Genomic DNA, 16173 nt, shown 5'->3' on the forward strand with positions numbered 1-16173 from the left:
ACGGCGGTGGTGGGAGATCAGACCATGACAGCTGCCAGCACAGCGGGCAGTAAAGCCCGGAGCGTGAGTTTCCAAGAAGCTGGGGTTTTACAAGGAGGAAAAGTGGGTGTGGGAAGAAAGATTGCATCTCCTTGAGAGGCGTTGGAGGAAGCGGGGTTATCTGGGGGGCAGGCAGGAATTTGCTGTTTTATAACAAAGTTTATTAACCACAGATCTAGATTTCCAGAGCCTGGTAACAGGTTAGGGTGGGGTGAAGACTGAGCCAGATGCAATGTATGCTAGATGCTTCAGATATGTTACCTCCCTTTCTATAGCCTTGCCCCTTTCTACTCTGTAGTCACATAGTCTTATTAATACAAGACAACTTTAAATTTTACTATTTGAATTGGAATGGACTCAACATCTATAGAAAGTGGAAATTTTAGAATGTTTTATATTCTAAGACAGTGTTTATAAGGGAGAGATTGCCTTCTATCTGGATATGTTACGTGCAAAGCTGTCTCTTAATTCGGTATCAATTACACAGTAGGTTCCAGTCTGGAAAATACCCTGTATGGGTGATCTTCCAGAACTCAAAACAAGTGTCATTACAAATCAGATGAGTTAGTGATTATGAACCTGCTTTGAAAAGTAAAACATGGTTTAATGGTTCTGAGTCCTTTATGATTGCAAGGATCTTATTTTTATAAGGTGTTTTTTGTTGTTGTTAAAGATAATTCTTGTTCTCACATGATAGTTTTATGTGTATTCAGTACCCATTGATTGAGAAAATACTAAATGACAACCTACTTTGAATTCAGAAACACTGAAATGAAATTTGATATTACTCATTATAATGGCATTTGCATACACTTGAAAAATTTAGACATTTGTTTATATTTAGAGCAGGAAAGAAAATGATCTTCAGGGTGTGCTGTTTTTTTTTTAAGTATATCTTTATTGATTTCAGAGAGAGGAAAGGAGAGGGAGAGAGAGAGAAACATCAGTGATGAGTCATTGATTGCTGCCTCAAGTCCACCCCAGACTGGGGATCGAGCCCACAACCCTGGCATGTGCCCTGACTGATAATCGAACCCCTGAATCCTAGGTTGACGCTCAACTGCTGAGCCAGAGCCACGCCTGGCTGGGCAGGATGTGCTCGTTGGATTCAGACTTCGCAAAAACTCTGTGTGCTTCCCCAGAGCCCCAGAGCTCATGGATGATTAGAACTCACTTCTGTGATGGAGGGTAGAGAAGTGCAAGGTGTTATTAGTTATTATAATTACATAGGACCCGATGTTGTAATAGTGTTCATTTTAAAAGTCATTCTGCCAGTAGCAGGTGAGTGTTCAAAACCATTTTCCCAATGTACTTAATATTATTAAGCCTTTTCTCCCCCGTCACTATAGCCAAGGAAAAGGCAGTTTATTTAGAAAGTAAATCCAGATGGTCTCAAACAGCTTACTAGTCATTAAAGCTATTAATGTAACTGCACAGCCCTAAAATACACAACCATTATTGCCGAAGTGGTGTAATCCTAACCTGTTGGAGTGGACATTTTTGGAATTATTTTCCCTGATAAATTATTGCATTTCATAACCCATAGCCTTTCCTGAAATGCTCAGTGCAGTGTTTTGAGGTGTGAATGTGTTAGAAGAGCTATGCTTTATAAAGTGGTTCAAGCTTCCAGTTGTTCCACTTGGGTTGCATGTTTAATTTTGAGGATGGAGATAAATTTAGCAGTAACACTAATAGCTCTTGGTTTTGTAGCTTCCTGGAATTACAGACAGAAATTTGTTACATTTTGTAAATGGAATTTTACAGTCTTAGCTCATACTTTTGTTAACATTTTTCAGGGAGAATGATTAAGTGAAGTTAGCTACATTCTGCTGACTTGGGATTAATCCTGGGCAGATCAGTGGCTAAGAGAGTTATCTTAATTCTTTGCATATGTTGTTTATTTTAGTTTCATGACTATTAGAAGAGGTAGGCCATTTTATAGAAGACGAACAATGATTCATAGAGATGGACTTGTCCCAGGGCTCACAGCCAGTAAATGAAACAGATATAATGTTTATCAAGAATGGCCTTTAGGCCCAGCCGGATGTGGCTCAGCGGTTGAGCATCGACCTAGGATCCAGGTGATCGGGGTTCGATTCCTGGTCAGGGCATGTTCCCAGGTTGCGGGCTGTAGCCGATCAATGACTCTCTCATCATTGATGTTTCTATCTCTCTCTCTCCCTCTCTCTGAAATAAAGATATATTAAAAAAAAAAAAAGAATGGCCTTTTGACCTGAGCCTGGTGGCTCTGTTGGTTGGAGCGTTGTCCCTTATAGCAAGGGGTTGTGGGTTCAATTCCTGCTCAGGATACATACCTGGGTTTCCGGTTCAGTCCCTGATCCAGGCATGTACACAAGGCAACTGATCAATGTTTCTCTCTCACGTTGATGTTTCTCCACCCTGTTTTCTCTCTAAAAAATGAATAAAACATATCCTTGGGTGAGGATTAAAACTTTAATATATATATGTGTATATATGTGTGTGTGTGTGTTTGTGTGGTGTGTGTGTATATATATAAAAGCTCCTTTAACACTATGTAAAAGCTAACTTTGTTTATTAGACCTGAACATATCTTGTATTTCCTTAGGAATAGATCCCTGGGAGTTAACGTTTTTGTGTCAGAGGCTCTTGATGAACGTGGCTCCTGTAATACTGGGCTAATTTTCACTTCCATCACCATTGTATGAGAGTTCAGAAATCATTGGACCTTGAGCTGCATGGGCCACAGTCTGTTTTAACTGTGCGAACATTTTCTTGCGTTTATTAGCATTTCTCACATTCCTAGTGAGATTGGAACTTTCATTTGATAAGTAATAGCCATTTCATTTCTTCTGAGTTGTCTATTCGTTTCCTTTGCTCATTGTTTCCTGTTAAAATTAGTGATTTTCTCTTCAGTTTGCATGAGAATTCTTTCTATTAGGGTGTAATCTTTGATCAAGGATTTCTTTTTTTTCTTAAAGGACTAGCTTACTGCTATAAAATGTAATTATCCATCTGGTTTTCTGGTGTCAGCTAGCCCACATGCTTTTTCTTTCACAGCCTGATTATGTGCCAACTGGTTATAAGTCTAATTCAGGCCTTGGATAAATTGGGTAATGTTAATAATATGTTTTGCCTTCCCAGAAAGAAGAAATGGTGTAAATCATTCACTCTCCAAACTTTAAGGTCACAGGCCAGAAGGGAGGTCAGGAAGACATGGCCTGGCCAGATGTTTTTCAGAGAGGCACCCTGCTGTCCCGGTTTAGCCACCATCATGTGGTCGTGTTCCTGCTCACCTTCTTCAGGTGAGTGGGTTGCTGCAGCTGTGCTCATGTTTGTTCCTTTGGAGGGAGACGCTTACTGCATGGCAGGTGCTTCATGCAGGGGTTGGTGTGGACTTAGCATGAAGTAGACTAAGTTACTCCTCTCGTACTTTTGTTTTTAAATCCTCACTGGAGGATATTTTTTCCATGGCTTTTCAGAGATAGAGAGTGGGGGGGAGACATCGATGTGAGAGAGACACATTGATTGGTTGCCTCCCACGCTCGCCCCAACTGGAGCTGGGGTTGGAGCCTACAACCGAGGTACGTGCCCTTGACCAGAATCGAACCCCAGACCCTTCACTCCGGGGACTGATGCTCTAACCACTGAGCCAAACTGGCTAGGGCCTCTTGTACTTCTTGATAGCTCTAATAGAATAGCTCTAGGGCGCTCTTTGGCCCATATTTGGCAATGTCTGGAGACATTTTTTGACATCATGCTATTTGCTTCTAGTGGGCAGAGACCAGGAATGCTGTTAAACATCCTACAATGCATGAGACAACCCCCCTCCACAATAGAGAATTTTGGGGGCCCAAAATGTCAGTGGTCCCGTGGTTGAGAAACCCTGATCTGATATAAAGTCCTTTATTTGTTAAAAACCAGGAGCTTGAGCCCTGGCTGGTGTGACTGAGTTGGTTGGAGCGTCGTCCTGCGCACCAAAAGGTGGCAGGTTCCATTCCCAGTCAGGGCACATACCTACCTAGATTGTGGGTTCGATCCCGGTTGGGGTGCATATGGAAGGCAACCGATGGATGTTTCTCTCTCACATCGATCTTTCTCTTCCCCCTTCTCTCCCTTCCTCTTCATAAAAATCAATAAAAAACAAACAAACAAAAAAACCCCAGTAGCTTGAGAACAAAGGGCATGCATATTCAGGGACCGCCCTGTGCCCCCTTGAGCATTAAAAATGGTATGAGACAGTCATGAGGAACTCTGGTAACTGGTGTGAAGATCCCTGGTGAGTCAGAATTCCCAGTGTTTGTGAGTCTGTGGCCCTCAGTGGTGTGTTGATGGCACATACCAGGCCCTTTTGGCATTAGCAGCATGTTACTCATAACCCTGTGATTCAACTATTCTGATTATTTCTTCTGAATAGATTTTCTTCTTTATTGAAGGTACCAACCACAAATGAGGATGATGGATTTTTGTTTTAAGTTATAAACTAGGAGAATAGTTCTCTAATTACGTAAGAGTTGATAGGTAGTTGGATGCTTGGTTTAGGTATGTTCATTTGTGAGGGGTGGGAGGAAGCAGCAGTATGAGGAAAAGCCAGGACCCAAAGAAAAAGCTACTGATCGGCTCGTACAGTGAGCAGCCAGTGTTTGCTAAAGACTTAAACCCTTTTACAGAGCTGCAGCCAGAGCTTAAAGTGGGCTGAGGTCAGTCACATCTCTGTCTCCTAGGTCCAGGGATAAGAGCGAACAAGGTTCGTTAATGATTTCTTTTCTTGGAAGAGGCTGTTTCAGTTGCTAGTCCTTATAAAGCAGTACTCCTCTTTTTTTTAAAGAGAATTCCAGAATTGAAAGAACAAAGAGGACTGTATCTCTGATTTTTACTGAAGGCCGTTTTCCTTGCTGTTCATTCAGCTGTATTTCTTCTCTTTTGTAGTTACTCGTTGCTCCATGCATCAAGGAAAACATTCAGCAATGTCAAAGTCAGCATCTCTAAGCAGTGGACCCCAAGTGCTTTTAACAGGTCGATCGAGCCTGTAGAGGTGAGTGGTATGGAGTGCTGGCATGGATTTAAGAAGGGACCCGTGCCCACCTCTGAATTCTTCCTGATGTCTTCTGTTTTGTTCCATTCATTTGCTTAGACTCTGAAATGGCTTACTGTTTCCTGTGGCCTAAGATCTGAACTTTCCTGCCTCATTTCTTAGCTTGCCCTGATTCAGTACCATTCCAGCCAGCTTATTTCTCACCGTTTTGAAATCACACAGTTCTGCCTAGGCTATTTTTTCATTGAGTTTCACAAGTACTCCGCTCTCTACCTTTGTGATTTTGCCCATTTTCTTCTTTTTTTTTTTTTTTAAATTTTATTTTTGTTTAAAATATTACAGATGTCCCTTTTTCTCCCCAATGACCCATTCCACCCCGTCCCATCCCCCTCCCCAGTCCCTTTCCCCACCATTGTCTGTGTCCTTGGGTTGTGCATTATATGCATATAAGTTCTTTGGTTACTCTCCCCACGCCCATGTTCTTTTGTAGGCTCTTTTACCTTCTTTCCACCTATCAAAATTGTGCTTTTCTCTATGTCAAGATAAAATGTCACCTTTTTAAAATGAAGTTTTTCTCTTGATTCCACTGTTCTGTTTTTTCCTGAAGTGTGCACACTGTATTGCATAGTTTACTATCTCAGTATTTTCATGCTCTCTGATTGATTCATTTATTCATTTGTATCTTGCTTAAGTTCAGAGTGTATGTATCCCAGTTCCTTGTATTCGCATGGGCGGAGAAAGCTCTTTGATGGCTGGGACAGAGGTGCTCTTCTTTACAGTACCCTATCTCAGTACGCAGATCCACTTCACTCAGTCCTGACCACATGGTTTGAGTTCTGCTTATGTGAAATTGTAGCTATTTATTAGTATTCTTAGCTTGTTTTCTTTCTTAAAAATTATTTCCCTGATTTGGACCAATTTAAAGTTGACGGAGATTTGAAGGTTATATGACTGTCTCCCCAAATGTAAATAAGCTATTCAACCCGTGCTTATTGTAGGTCTGTCTCACAGATCCCTGCTCCAGGCACTGAGGGTAAAAACAAAAAGCTGGGGCCCTTGGAGCTGGCATTCTAGTGGGGAGGCTCCTGAACAGCTTTTCATGAATTGAACGTCTCAGGAACCTTTTTTTTTAAGTATATCTCTATTGATTTCAGAGAGAGGAAGGGAGAAAGAGAGAAACATTAATGTTAAGATCTTGAGTCGTCATTGATCGGCTGCCTCCTGCACGCCCCGACTGGGGATCGTGCCCACAACCTGGGCAAGTGCCCTGACCGGGAATCAAACTGCAATCGCCTGGATCACAGGTGGATGCTCAGTGGCTGAGCCATGCCCGGCCGGGCCTTAGGAACTTCTAACAGGAAAGGTGGTAAGAGTAGAGGGTTAGACTTCTAGCTGATACTTGACTGGTGCTGTGTTCACAGCGAGCACCTCTGCATGATTATTAGCTGACTCTTCACAGACCTTCAAGATGGACTGGCCTTAGAGAGGTCATGTGCCCCAACTCCCAGCCAGTATGGAGTCTTTCTTGTGGTTATTGAAAGGTGACTGCCCAGCTTCTGCTTTAACATTGAGGGAGAAGAAGCTCTGTTTCTGAGGTGGACAGCTACATTGATCTTCAACTCTCGTCATTAGGAAGGTCTTTCTTCTGTTGAGGTGAAAGTGTTCTGCTGTTTGGTTTTGAGCCATGCACACTAGCCTGTTCCCACTGCACAGTGGCCTGTTGAGTATGAAGAAAGCCTGTCTTCCTACATTTTCTTGTTTAGGTGAAACATTCCTGGCTCCTGCAGCTGAGCACGCAGTACGATGTTTCAGGGACAGCCTGGCCAGCATACAGAACATGAGGTTTAGTTTAGTCACTGAATTTCTGGGTGTACTGCCTAAGGCTGCCTTTGTGTTTCAGGTAACTGGGCTCAGGGTCCCCAAGACCACCCCCAGGTTTGATGATTCACTAGGAGGATTGACAGGACCAGCACATAGTTGTACTTGAAGCTGTGGTTTATTGCAATGAGGGATACAGAACAAAGGCAGCAAAGGGAAAAGTATGTAGGGTGAAGCCTGGAGGAAACCAGCACTGGCCTCTGAGAGGCCTTCTCCAGTAGTCACACACGGTATGTGTAATCTCCCACACAAGTTGTGACCACACAGGTGAGAAGTGTCTACCAGGGAAGCCCGTTGGTGACTTGATGCCTAGGATTTTATTGGAGCTGGTCACGTAGGCGCTCTCTACCTGGCCCATGCAAAAATCCCACACTCTCAGAAGGAAAGCAGGTGCTAAGCATAAACCACATTGTTTGAACAGTTTAGCACAGCAAGGCAGTCTCAGCAGGGAATCATGGGAACCCTCCTGGATCCAGGTTTCTAGATGCTGGGCCAGGGCCAGCCTTGCAGGTGGGTCTTTTTAAGGTGAGTCATGTCAGGTCTGCTGTGTTAACTCTTTCCTGCCAGGAACCATATTACATTGTTAGCTTGTTTTGAACTGGCATTAACTTTTCTGCTTAGATACTTACTCCTGCTGAAATAGGTTCATCATGCTGGTGTTTCAGAAGCATGGATTAAGTAGATTGGGTGGATTGGTTATGCAGATAGAAGTCAAGTGCTACTAAGCCAGGAGAGCTATGTTTGTGTGGACCTGCCCTCATGGGGAGCAGTGCTGACTTTCCATTCTTTTTTTTTTTTAAATGTTTGTTTTGATTTCAGAGAGAGGAAAGGAGAGATAAGGCATCAGTGATGAGAGAGTCATTGATCGGCTGCCTCCTGCACGCCCCCTACTGGGGATCGGCCTGCAACCCTGGCATGTGACCTGACAGGGAATTGAACCATGACCTCCTGGTTTGTGGGTCGACGCTCAGCCACTGAGCCATGCCTGCCTGACTCCGTTCTTTCTTTTGATTTTCCAGTCCAGGGCTTGTTTCCCTGAAGCCTGCTGCTGGGAGTGCAGAGGCTGGGCTGGCGTGTACCCTTCACTCCTCCTGTACTTTGGGTCTGTAATGCTTTCTCTCTAGCTTCCCCTTGAGACACTTTCTTGTCCAAGGTGGAAAGGTACTTAGTGCCAGAAGTATATGTAAAATGAGTCTGAACTCTAAAATATATTTTGTTTGTATATGTTAAACATTCCTTAAATGCCCTAAATAGCATTTTCAAAAAGTACTTATTATAGCTTTTGTTTTTATGCAGAGCTATCTTAGGTGCTTTACAGAAAATTAAGCAGACACAGTCCCTATACCTTGAGAATTTATAATGGATTCCACTGACACTGGAAATATTAAGTGAAATTAGCATAACATGCGTGCTTATAGATAATAAACAGCTAATGGTTAAATCTAATATTTGAGGACAACTCAACTGAAATTGTCAATAAAAATTAGTTCTATTAAAATAAAGTCTTACTTTAGCTCTAGACAGTACAGTCCTTCCATGAGGATAGCATAAGAGAGTGTAGAGTTCTCTTTAGGAGAGGGATACCAGGTTCAGGGTGTCCTCAGCATCCATCTCACTCTCATCCGCAGCTCCTCTCCCTCAGATTCTTGCCTTAGATGGAGAGCAAACCCTGAACTCAGGTCCTTTGAGCTCACCTTCTGTGCACCAGGAAGCTCTTTCGTCTGAGCAGTTCCCCTACCTCCATGCACAGCTCTCCTTACTCTGTGACATTCTCACCATGACCTTTTAAATGTGCCCACAATTTCATGCCTCCAGGAAGTGTCCCAACATGTAGCAATTGCAGTGGCTTAGTACAGCTCCTGCCCCCACAACACAAAAAAAGCCTGCACACTTACAGGCTGATACAGTCACATGGTAATTGTACATACAGGCCAGCTGGAATCACTGGAGCATTTGAAGTCATTTTGTCCATGGCTTTCATTAAACGCTGAATGAGTCACCATGTGCACTTGGACCATTTCTCACCTACTGGTATAGTCATCTTGATCGAAGCTGTGTTATGAACATAAACTTCCTTTATTAGGCTTTTTCTGTTAACCTATTTTCTGAGTCTTTTTGCTAGTTCTACTTTGCTTAGTTTTTGGTTCTATTTTGTTCGCACTTGTAAAGTAGGCAAGCAGAAGTGTGTTTCTGCTTATTCTGGCAGTGAAGCAGAAAAAAGCTGTTTACGTCTGTCAGTTCTTGGGAAAACCACACCTGTGGGAGTTTTGGTCGCTTTTCGAAAAAGTAAAGAAAGCCCTGAAACTTGCGGCAGCTACGTCAGGCCCTGGGTTTCTAGGTCACACGGGTGTGTGCCCAACAGGGTTTTTAATCCTGGGTCCTATTGAGCCCAGACAGCATCAGGGATCAAAGATTGTGTTGTGGTTAGAGTGAAAAATGTGGCAAAATAACTAACTGGAGATATTTAAGGTTTCAATTGGCACGTTGAAATACTGATCGATCTAGCTGTGTGAGCTGCTTTCTTATCATGAAAGCAGTACATGAAGTGTTCTTAAAGTAAAAGACATAAGCTACCCAGAAATGAGTCCCAATACTTTAGAATCACACTTTATATATTCTCATAATTTGGGACTTTACTTTCTCTTGAAGATATATATTTTTAAATTGCTTATTGTGATTTTTCTTTTAACTATTCTTAAGTCAAAATTTCCCTTCTTGTCCTGGCTCAGTGGGTTGGAGCATCCCCCTGTACACCAAAAGATTGTAGGTTTGATTCCTGGTCAGGGTGAGTACTAGAGGCAGCTGATGGATGTTTCCGTTTCTTTCTCTCTCAAATCAGTAAACATATCCTTGGGTGAGGATTCAAAAACATTCCCTTCTTAACAAGCCATCTCACAAATCATTTAGTCCAGTAGTTCTTGAACTTTTTGGTTATATGGGTTTATATTTCTAGGTGTTGACTGTTTTAGAAATTAAAACTGAGAAATTGAAGAATATGTTAGTTTTTAAGTTATTTTCAAATAAATTAACCCACAACATGTTAACATGAATGAATGACATTTTATGAAAAATGACTTTTTCAAGGCAAAAAACCCCCACTTAGGAGTGTGGCATTGACTGACAGATTTTTGCAACTCTCTTCCTGTCTGGCTGAGTAGAAGACAATGGGTTTTTTTGTCGGCTCTGAATTCAGTCTCCTGCAATGTGATCCTTTCAAGTCTCTGAAGAGTTTGTCTCCCGCAGATACGTGGTGGAGAGGGAGGAAGTATTTTAACAGCCTTTCAGTTAATTGTGGGTATTTGTCTTTGATATTACACCAGAATTTGACAAGTGGCAATTTCTTAAAGGGTAGTTGCAGTGTGGAATCTGAAACCGTATTCATTAACTTTGTATAACCTTACATTAACATCCATTTGTCTGTCTTGTACTTTGAATGAATCTTGAAGTGACAGGCTTGCTTCACTTTTTTGAGGAAATATCTGCCAGATACTCAAATCTGCCAAATACTCAAAACTGGGCACTGTGTCTGTCAGTCATTCTTTCGAGTAAAAATGACATCCCAGCTCACAGCTCACACAGTTGCAAGCAAAGTGCTTCCCCCAGGACAGCCACCTAACTCTGGTATGCACTGTTTGTGTATTTCCCCCCTCATCACACAGACTGGTAAAATTAAGTGTACTTGGGGCCAGATTTAATACAATTACTAATTTTTACTGCTTCATCAAGAACATTCTTAAGTGAAAGTGACCTCTTTTTTGGTACTGAAGTGTGGCAATAAAGAAGACTGATTAACACGGCACCGTTTTGTGTAACTGCTCGTTTCTGCCAAGGTGCAGCATTTTCACCCACCACAGCTTTTGCACCATCAAAGGAAAAGTTAAAGGGAAAACGAAGAGAACTTTTTAGTATCATAGTCTCCCTTTGTCCACAGGGGATACAGTCCAGGACCCCAGTGGATGCCAGAACCTGTGCATGGTACCACACCCTATATAGTCTACCCTTTTTCCTATACGTACATACCTCTGATAAAGACGAATCTATAAATTTGGCACAGTAACAGGTTAACAACAATAACTAATTATAAAATAGAACAACTGTAACAATATACTATAATAAAAGTTATGTGACTGTGGTCTCTCTCTTTCCCTCCCTTCCTCCCACCCTCCCATGCTCACATGTGTACTCCCTCCCTCCTCCCCCTGGCACATACTGTAATATTTTGGACCTCTGTTGATTTCAGGTAACTGAAACTGGGGAAAGCAAACCTTGGATAAGGGCGGCCCCAGTATTATTCAGATAGTTTTGACTGTGTGTGTGTTTCCTGTATAAAGTACCACTTTGCTCTTTTCAGCGCTGCCAGGTCTCCGTGAGAGTGGGTGGAGGGCATGCGAAGGGGCTTTGAGGGATGCGAAGCGCGAGCAGATGCCAGCCGGGACTGACATGCTCTTGTGTCCTATAGGTCTGGAGCAGCAACCATTTGTTCCCCAGTGCAGAGGAGGCCACGCTTTTCCTTGGGACACTGGATACTATTTTCCTCTTCTCCTATGCTGTGGTAAGTTTTAGAATTCCAAGGCTGGTTTATTTATATTTAACCTTCACCCGAGGATATTTTTTCCATTGCTTTTCAGAGAGAGTGAGGGGGTGTTGGGAAGCATCAGTGTGAGAGAGACACATCCATTGGTTGCCTCCTGCACGTGCACTGACGGCCAGGGATTGAGCCTGCAACCGAGGTACGTGCCCTTGGCCGGAATCAGTCTCAGCCCGATGCTCTAGCCGCTGACACAAATAGTCTAGGGCTAGAATTCCAGGGTTTTGAAAGATGTGAAAAGAAATGAGTCCAAAGTTTATGAAGTTCATAAGAGATTTTAAATTTGCTGACTGAGGAGGTTCAGGATTGGCTGAAGTTTATATTTTGTGTCCTTGTGCATCCATTCATTTGACAAATACTTGCTGAGCACCTAGCATGTGCCAGGTACTTTTCCAGTCATTGAGAATTCATCAGTGGACAACGCAGGAAAATCCCTACCTTTATGAAGCTGCTATTCTTGGAGTGGGAGCTAAGAGAGACAAACAGTAACAAAATGCTATAAATAAGTTAATTATAAAGTATGTTTAAAGGTGGTAAGTGCTGTGGAGAAAAAGCAGGGAGAGGGGAATAGATAGCTCAGGGTGGGGGGTGTAATTTAAGTAGGGTGGCTTGGGAGAACCTTGCAAAGAAGGGGCTCTTTGAACAAAGACCTGAGGTGGGTAAGTGAGGTCAGTGTGTCTAGACATTCAGGCTGGAGGTACAAACATCAGAGTCCTTTGCATGTACATGATTTCTCTTTTTTTAACATCCTCACCCGAGGATATTTTTTTCCATTCCTTTTCAGAGAGAGTGGAAAGGAGTGAGAGAGAGAGAGAAACAACCATCAATGTGAGAGAGACACATCAATTGGTTGCCCTCCGCGTGCGTCCCAGCTGGAGCTGGGGATCGAGCCTGCAACTGAGGTACATGCCCTTGGCTGGAATCGAACCCGCACCCTTCAGTCTGCGGGCCAACACAGTAACTACTGAGCCAAACTGGCCAGGGCTATACCTGATGTTTAAAATTATCCAGAGAGTTGGTGAGGATGGAGAAGAGGTGTGAAGACTGAGTTGTGGGCTTCCCAGCATTAGAGGAAGGGAGGCTGAGGAATGGTTAGGGAGGCTGAGCCAGAGCAGTGGGGAGCAGGGACACCATGAGCAGGTGGAGTCCTGGGAGCCATATCAGGTGGCAGGGGCTGACTCTATTTGAGGTCATCCCTGGATTGGGCAGCCAGAGTGTCTGGTTGTAGGGAACATCTGTGGTGGCTGCCGAGTTAGATCTGTGGGGCTGATGGTGGCCACAGCTGGAACTTTTTCTCTCCAGCATCTTCTTTCCTGTCTTGAAAATGTGCCCAGTGATAACAAAAGCCTTTTAAGATTGAATGTCCAGGTGATGTGAAAAATACTGGGTAAAAGTCCCAAAGTAATCTCTAAATGTTTATTTGGGTGATTATTAGAATATCTTTTCTTCTAAGAGGAAAGTTACAAAATTGGAACGGATCTTAGATCTGTAGCCTTTCTCCTTACCCTGGCCATTTTCCGTACAAAATCCTAACTTATCATCATTCTGCATGAGGCTTCTCTTTGAGCCTTTTATGAAGTATTCCTTTTTTAAAGATTTTTGATTGATTTTTAGAGAGAGAGGAAGGGAGAGGGAGAGAAAGAAACATCAGTGTGTGAGAGAAGCATCGACTTGCCTCCTGCACGGCCCCATCCAGGATCACCCCCCCTCCTGGGGGCAGCATGTGCCCGACCAACTGGGCCACACTGGCCAGAGACTTCTATAAAGTATTTTAAGAAGCAGTGGAGTCTAGTAGAAAAACCAGTTCTACCACCGTCAACTAGCTGTGTTAAATTTAGCTTCCCACTGGCATTTAACTTTTTAAAAAAAATCCTCATCTGAGGATATGTGTTTTTTGTTTTTTTTTATTGATTTTAGAGAGAGAGAAATATCCATCAGTTGCTGCCTGTACGTACCCCTACTGGGGTTTGAACCTACAACCTAGGTATGTGCCCTGATCAGGAATTGAACCCGGAATCTTCCAGTGTACGGGATGACGCCCCAACCACCTGAGCCACCCGGCCAGGGCTAACCTTTTTTGCTATTTAATTTCCCACCTAGAGCATTGGGATAGTACCTGTCTGAAGGGTTAAATAGATTTAGGAGGTAAAAGGTAAGTGCCATGAAAAATCAGTGATTGTGGGTCTATTGAGCTGCATTTTCTTCTGTAACTTCCAGGTATTGTGCAGGCAGGTTGGAGCAGCAGGGAATAAGTTGATTACCTAATCTGAAGCATAATTGAGAAATTCTCTTCACCCCCTTTACTCTGCATAAGACCATGTGAGTGGCAGCTGTAGAACATAGAATCTTCTTGAGGTACAGAGAACTTGTCAGTAATGAGGGAGAAACATTTATTACAAAATTTATCATTTAAATTTTCTCTGATACAGAGAGTCAATTTATTAGAAACACTTGTATCAGAATTTAGGTTTTTATTAAGGACTTTTAGTCATTTTTCATATTTATGGAAGAAACCTACAGTGTGTTGCCCTTAGCTCTTTAGTCGGCTTGCACTATGATCTGAGCATTTTAATTGCTGCCGCTTTGTGGGAGGAGAGCAGAAGGCAGAACATTTGTACCTATGTTCAACTAATTATTGCCTCTGCCTCCCTGCGTTCCTTGCCTGTGGTGACATGAAACCCAAGGGTCAGATTAAACAGGCAGCACCTGTGCCCCAGAAGCTTCTGTCCTGCAAGACGTGCTCTAACATCTTTATTCCAAATGCAAATAGCTGAGAGGAATGCCTTTGGGGAAGCAGATAGCTGATCGCCAGGAGTTAATCTATTCTGGAAAATGAAATGGAGTTGTGTGCTTGTTTTATTGGAATAATTCTTGTGTGTTTTTTTTCAGTCTCCTCTTAGGCATTGAGGGGACCAAGTAGAACATAGGTTTGCACTGAATTACGAGGGAGGTCTTGGTGCATGAAGTGTGCAGAAAAGCCCAGTGCCATTTTATGAAACATTTGGGAAACTGATACAGACAGCTCGTCTGGGCATGAGAATGCGATTTAATTTTAAGTAATCTCAGCGTATTGCCTGCCTCATTTGCTTTGCAGTGCCTCTTTTTTTCAGACTGTGTTGTAATTCACGGCTGTAAAATAAAATGCTTTGTTTTTAGGGCCTTTTCATCAGCGGTGTTGTTGGGGACCGGCTTAATTTACGATGTGTTCTATCTTTTGGCATGTGCTCTTCTGCATTAGTGGTAAGTTTGAAAGTTTAAAAAAATTATGATGATAATGATTATGATTATCGTCAGATATTTTAGAATCCAAGCAGTCCCCCTACTTCTGTATGTAGGAGAGAATAGTAAAGTTAACCTTCAGTTTCTGAGTCCCTTGCCAGCCTTTTCAGTTAGGGGAGTTGTTTAAAAGTGTGATTCAGATCATGCCCCTTCCTTGACTCCCAGTCACCAACGAAGTCAGTGCATAAATAGCATGCTGTTCATTGCTCTCCAGAACCTAGTCCCAGCTGCCTTTCCAGTTGCATCTGTCACTGTGCTTCACTGCTCTCCTTGGTCACATGACTTTCTGTGGCCCTCCCATATCCAGCTTCTTTCTGCCTCACTACCGTTGTTCCTGCTGTTCCTGCCTCGCATGGATGGCCCTTTTCTCAGCTATCCAGTCTCACTCAGCGTCTCCTTCATGTCACTGGCTAAGTGACATTTTCTTCATAATGCCTTATGTTACTGACAACCCTCCTAGAAGTCAGCATTCCCTCTTCTGAGCTCCCGTGCCTGCATTTTCATTGGAGGCACAAATATTGTCTATTGCTTAGCCTACTTATGTCTGCATCAGTCTTGCTTTCCCTGGAGGCTGGAGCACAGTGGTTAAGATCACAGACTTCCTGAGACGGCACTGCCTGTTTCAGTCCCTCCTCTGCAATTTCCTAGCTGTGATTTCTCTACACTTCAGCTTCCTCATTTGAACCCCTCGCCTAGGACTGTAGTGAGGGTTAGACGAGTTGCTGGTTGTATAGTACTTGCAACAGTACCTGACGCAATATGTGGGCAAGATCCATATGAGTCATCTTTATTTGCTTACAAGGGTCTGGTGAGAAATTTTTGTTGATTGAATGAAGGCATAGAGTTTAGTTAGACTCTATTTTATTACTGTTTTTCAATGACCACCATTTGTGTACAGAGAAAAATGTTATTTTCTTTGAAATTTTAGAGATCAGACCATTTTATTTGTTCATAAGCTGCTCACCCACACATATATACATACTATTTCAAAACCTGTTTTAAAACATACTTAAATTTTTTTTGAAAAATCGAAATATGTGCCTAAACTCACTCTTTTTAGTATATAGTCCTGAATTTTGACCACTGGGTGCAGTTGTGTAACCACCACCTCACCTCCTCCTCCGGTCTCTGGCCACTGCTGACCATTTTTCTGTCCTTACAGTTTTGCTCATTTCAGATTGCCATGTAACTAGAATCATACAGTATTACATGTACTCGTGCCAGATATTCCCCAAAGAGACTTCAACCAGAAATAAAATGACCACTCGAGCAAAATGCCTGGAATAAAGCAATCACATGAGTGCTACTAAATATTGAGCCTGTCACAGTTACTCTGATTGACTTATTAGCGGCTCTGATAGTAATAGCTGGCGCT

The 16173-nt window shown here is 42.8% G+C and overlaps 1 protein-coding gene across 2 annotated transcripts in view; it reads left to right on the forward strand.

Moving 5' to 3' along the window:
• The window catches only part of SLC37A3 (solute carrier family 37 member 3), a 41613-nt gene that overhangs the window by 4160 nt on the left and 21280 nt on the right, over positions 1 to 16173 (forward strand). For both annotated transcript variants that reach the window (XM_087820982.1, XM_087820981.1), the window contains exons 3-6: positions 3163 to 3323; positions 4948 to 5053; positions 11391 to 11483; positions 14676 to 14759. In XM_087820982.1, coding sequence (XP_087677108.1) covers positions 3235 to 3323; positions 4948 to 5053; positions 11391 to 11483; positions 14676 to 14759 — 372 coding nt within the window. In that variant the 5' untranslated portion in view covers positions 3163 to 3234. The remainder of the gene's footprint in view (positions 1 to 3162; positions 3324 to 4947; positions 5054 to 11390; positions 11484 to 14675; positions 14760 to 16173) is intronic.

The sequence above is a fragment of the Miniopterus natalensis genome, chromosome 10 (genome assembly GCF_054644295.1).
Source record: "Miniopterus natalensis isolate mMinNat1 chromosome 10, mMinNat1.hap1, whole genome shotgun sequence".
In the NCBI taxonomy this organism is placed as follows: domain Eukaryota; kingdom Metazoa; phylum Chordata; class Mammalia; order Chiroptera; family Miniopteridae; genus Miniopterus; species Miniopterus natalensis.